Source organism: Limulus polyphemus, unplaced genomic scaffold (assembly GCF_000517525.1).
Source record: "Limulus polyphemus unplaced genomic scaffold, Limulus_polyphemus-2.1.2 Scaffold554, whole genome shotgun sequence".
Classification (NCBI taxonomy): domain Eukaryota; kingdom Metazoa; phylum Arthropoda; class Merostomata; order Xiphosura; family Limulidae; genus Limulus; species Limulus polyphemus.
This window is the reverse complement of record NW_013666164.1, coordinates 432,826-436,295: the sequence shown is the minus strand read 5'-3', so window position 1 is coordinate 436,295 and position 3,470 is coordinate 432,826. Positions and strand designations below refer to the sequence as shown.

Below are 3,470 nucleotides of genomic sequence, written 5' to 3'. Positions count from 1 at the left end.
TATCATTTTCGGATTCAGCGTACAGGATTTACTGTAGAACATGTAAAAATTTCAAGACAATAAAACCATCGAAGACCTGTGTAATTAAAGAAGAAAAGTGTTATACGGTTCAATAAAATGTACAATCAAGTTGTGGAACATGTTACTGTAGTCTTTGTATGTGACCATTTATTTTCATTTGGTCAACTGTGGTAATGTTCTCTAAAAAAAAAAGGGTTGTACGGAGAAACAAGATGAATGCTTTTTGATTTTTCTTTGGTTCTATTGTAGTTTTATTTACTCATAATTCATTCATCAAGCATGTGTTAGAAATGATTTTTTCTCTTCTACAGGAAAATTCACAAAATGCATTGCTGGTAAATTCAACTTTGGAAACATTGTTAAGGTTTTTAAATTGGATCCCTCTTGGTTATATCTTTGAAACGAAGTTGATCAGTACGCTAGTGTACAAAGTAAGTGGCAATATATTGCATTAGCATTTATATTAACTTAAGTTAATATGATAAAACCAAAGCTTAAGAGTAGAGTTTCTTTCTCTAAAAAATAAACTTCATTTCCTGTATGAAAGCTATTTTATTTTATTTGATTACCCAGTTTCTAAAAACTAAAACCATGTCATGTAAGCAATATTATATTTTGCCCTCATGCTCTTAAAATCTACTTGTTAAATTGCTTAACACTCATAATACGAGTAATTTAATAGGCACATGTTGGGTAATAAAACTTCCTTTTTATATATAAAATTGTTTAGTTGGTCATCAGTGTTTAAAATATAAAAAGAACAACTGCGTTACTTAGTAATATGAAATTTACCATGACAAGACATTTGTTTTTATTGTTTATTTTATGCATTGAAGTGACATAACACTGAAATGTAATTCTTCCAAAGTTAGTTTGATTAATTGTTTTTTTTGGAGATTTTTTGAATTCTTAATAAACACTCTTATACCAAGATTGCCTTACCTTAAATTGTTTAGTTGCTTAAACTTTTTAAGTAAAATTTGATTGCTGATATGGAAAATGCTATTGGTAATTTGTTTCAGATCTTCCTCTTTCTGCTTGAAGTTATCACTAAGTATTAACTTGTATGAAATTTGTTATGTTTTGCTGGAATATTAAAACATTATATAGTATAGCCCAAGTAATGCCAGTTTGCCAAATGATTAAAAAAATGTTTATCTTTTCCCCCCATTTTTGACTTGTATCTTTGTAATAGATTAAGAAGCTATTTCATTTCTTAAAAAAAATGCATGAGAGAACTAAAATGTAAAAAATTGCACAGATATAAAAAAAATAGAGTATCTAATTTATTTTTTCTTTTCAAGTTCAAAGCCCAGATACATGTGTGAATTCTCAGTTTAATACTGCTCATCTTAGTAAGATGAAACATTGGCTTTTCCTTAGAATCCTATTTGGATTCCTGCACTAGAGCACTTGCATAGCAAATTCAGCTGGCTATTAATCGTTTTATGTTTTTTGGTTCCTCCATGTGTATTAATAGGAATTGCATCTTCCTAAATGTGAGTGAAGCTGAAGCCATTGCATGTATCCTGTAATGGAGAGGTACGTGAAACTTCGCCTAATTGGGGTTTCTCTGGTGTTTGAACTTTGAAAAGGCATGTTCGAGTTGTCATGGAAATCCCCTTGGCCTGCATTGCTGGGTCATGCATTCTAATGACAGCTTTAACATGGGATGATAAAATTCATGTTTGATACGTGTGTGCAGCAAATATACAGCTTTCAAGTACCTCTGAGAAATACTTTGGCTTCCAAACTTTACAAGTTCTGCTTAGGATGGCTGAAGAATACAGTTTCCATGCTATATATGTGCATTTAAAATTTGCATTAATTAAAAATGTAAGCTTAATTTTAAAGAGGCTACTCTTTTTAAAAATATTGATAATTTTTATGGATCATGTATACTTATGAAACTACATGATTTCATATGATATTTTATTTCATTTCCATTTGTCAGTTTAGCAGTTTCAATCATAATTTCAAATTGATAGAAGAAAATTTAATAATGTAGGTAGTAAAAAATGATTAGTAAACATGGAAAAGGAAAAATAATAGTGAGGATACAAATATTATATTTTCTAAAGTTAATTTTGTATGTTATTCACAGAAGTTTTTTTACAAGTGTAATAAAGTTTAAAAGATGTGCATTGGAGATTACTTTCAGGCATCCTGATTAGTGCTGTTCACACGTATGCTGTAAATAAAATCTTTGCTATAGCTGATTTTAAAATTTTATCAGTTGTAGTCTTGTAGAATTATGTACTAAAGTATGTGAGTTTATTTGTAGAGAAGATATAATTAGATTTCCATTGAGATGCTGATTTTGAGTATTTGTTAATTGAGTGTTATCTCTGGCTAATGCCTTGTTTTTTAATTTGTTATGATTATGATGGGTTTTGATATAGAAGCTGTTAATATTTTTGTTGTTCAAATTACAACACAGAAAACTTATGTAGATGTTGTCAGGGTTATGTTATAAGCTTCATTGCTAGTGCTAAAGAACACGTAAAAATTCTATAAAAGCAAGAGAGATTTTATTTTTTTAATCTTTAAACTTTCAATGGAAATTTGTATGAGTTATCATATATCTAGCTTTGTATATTTTTTATTATGGAAATTAAAAGATTCTCTCTGATGTTTTATATTGCCTGTAAATTGTCTTAGAAGAAAGTTAAAGTCAAATTTTACACAATCCAATCACTTTCATGTGAATACTTAAAAGTAATTTTTATTTTGGTAATATCTTTTAAACTCTGTAAAGGTAAAAAATTTAAGAAATCAGAAAACTAATAATCCAGCCTATGTTCATTAAGCGTTAACTAGCAAGTGATATTTATACCATTCATATTAAATATTAAGATGTAGGTTTAATACCACCTATTAAAAATTACTAAATTGAAATATTTTTCAAATAACAGTATCAGTCATTAGTAGTAAAGGGTATTTTGAAGAATTTGTCAGGATACACAAAATCAGTATTTATGTAATCATAAATTATACCCCCCTGAATTATGTACAGTTTGGTAAAAACATCCATTATGTTGCTGTATAATCAGAAGACTACCTACTTTATAGTTTAAGCAAAAAAAACAGTAAATTAAGAAAAATGTTGCAGCATGGAATTCATGGAGCTCAAAGTTTAAACAGCATAATGCATTTTTAGAAAGTAGTTTGTTCTGTTGCAAAAATTTTTGTTAAAAATTTTTTTGGCAAATACTTTGTTGTTAATCTAAGATTATTTTCAGTGATTATTTATTCCCTTGCATTTAGATAAAAATATAAAAATGTTTGAACGTTAACTTGCAAGATTAATTTTGACACAAATTATGATAGTTCAAGAATAATATAGTTTAGTTATTTGTAGTTGGCAGAAATGAGTTATGCAAGATATTTAGAAAACAAATAAGAGTTTAAAGTTGTTGGTATTTATATATAAAACAATTATGAATAAA

The 3,470-nt window shown here is 27.9% G+C and overlaps 1 protein-coding gene across 1 annotated transcript in view; it reads left to right on the top strand.

The window, feature by feature from the left end:
* The window catches only part of LOC106459074 (exportin-1-like), a 76,947-nt gene that overhangs the window by 19,750 nt on the left and 53,727 nt on the right, over window positions 1–3,470 (top strand). Inside the window, exon 8 of the mRNA XM_013918651.2 lies at window positions 333–452. Coding sequence (XP_013774105.1) covers window positions 333–452 — 120 coding nt within the window. The remainder of the gene's footprint in view (window positions 1–332; window positions 453–3,470) is intronic.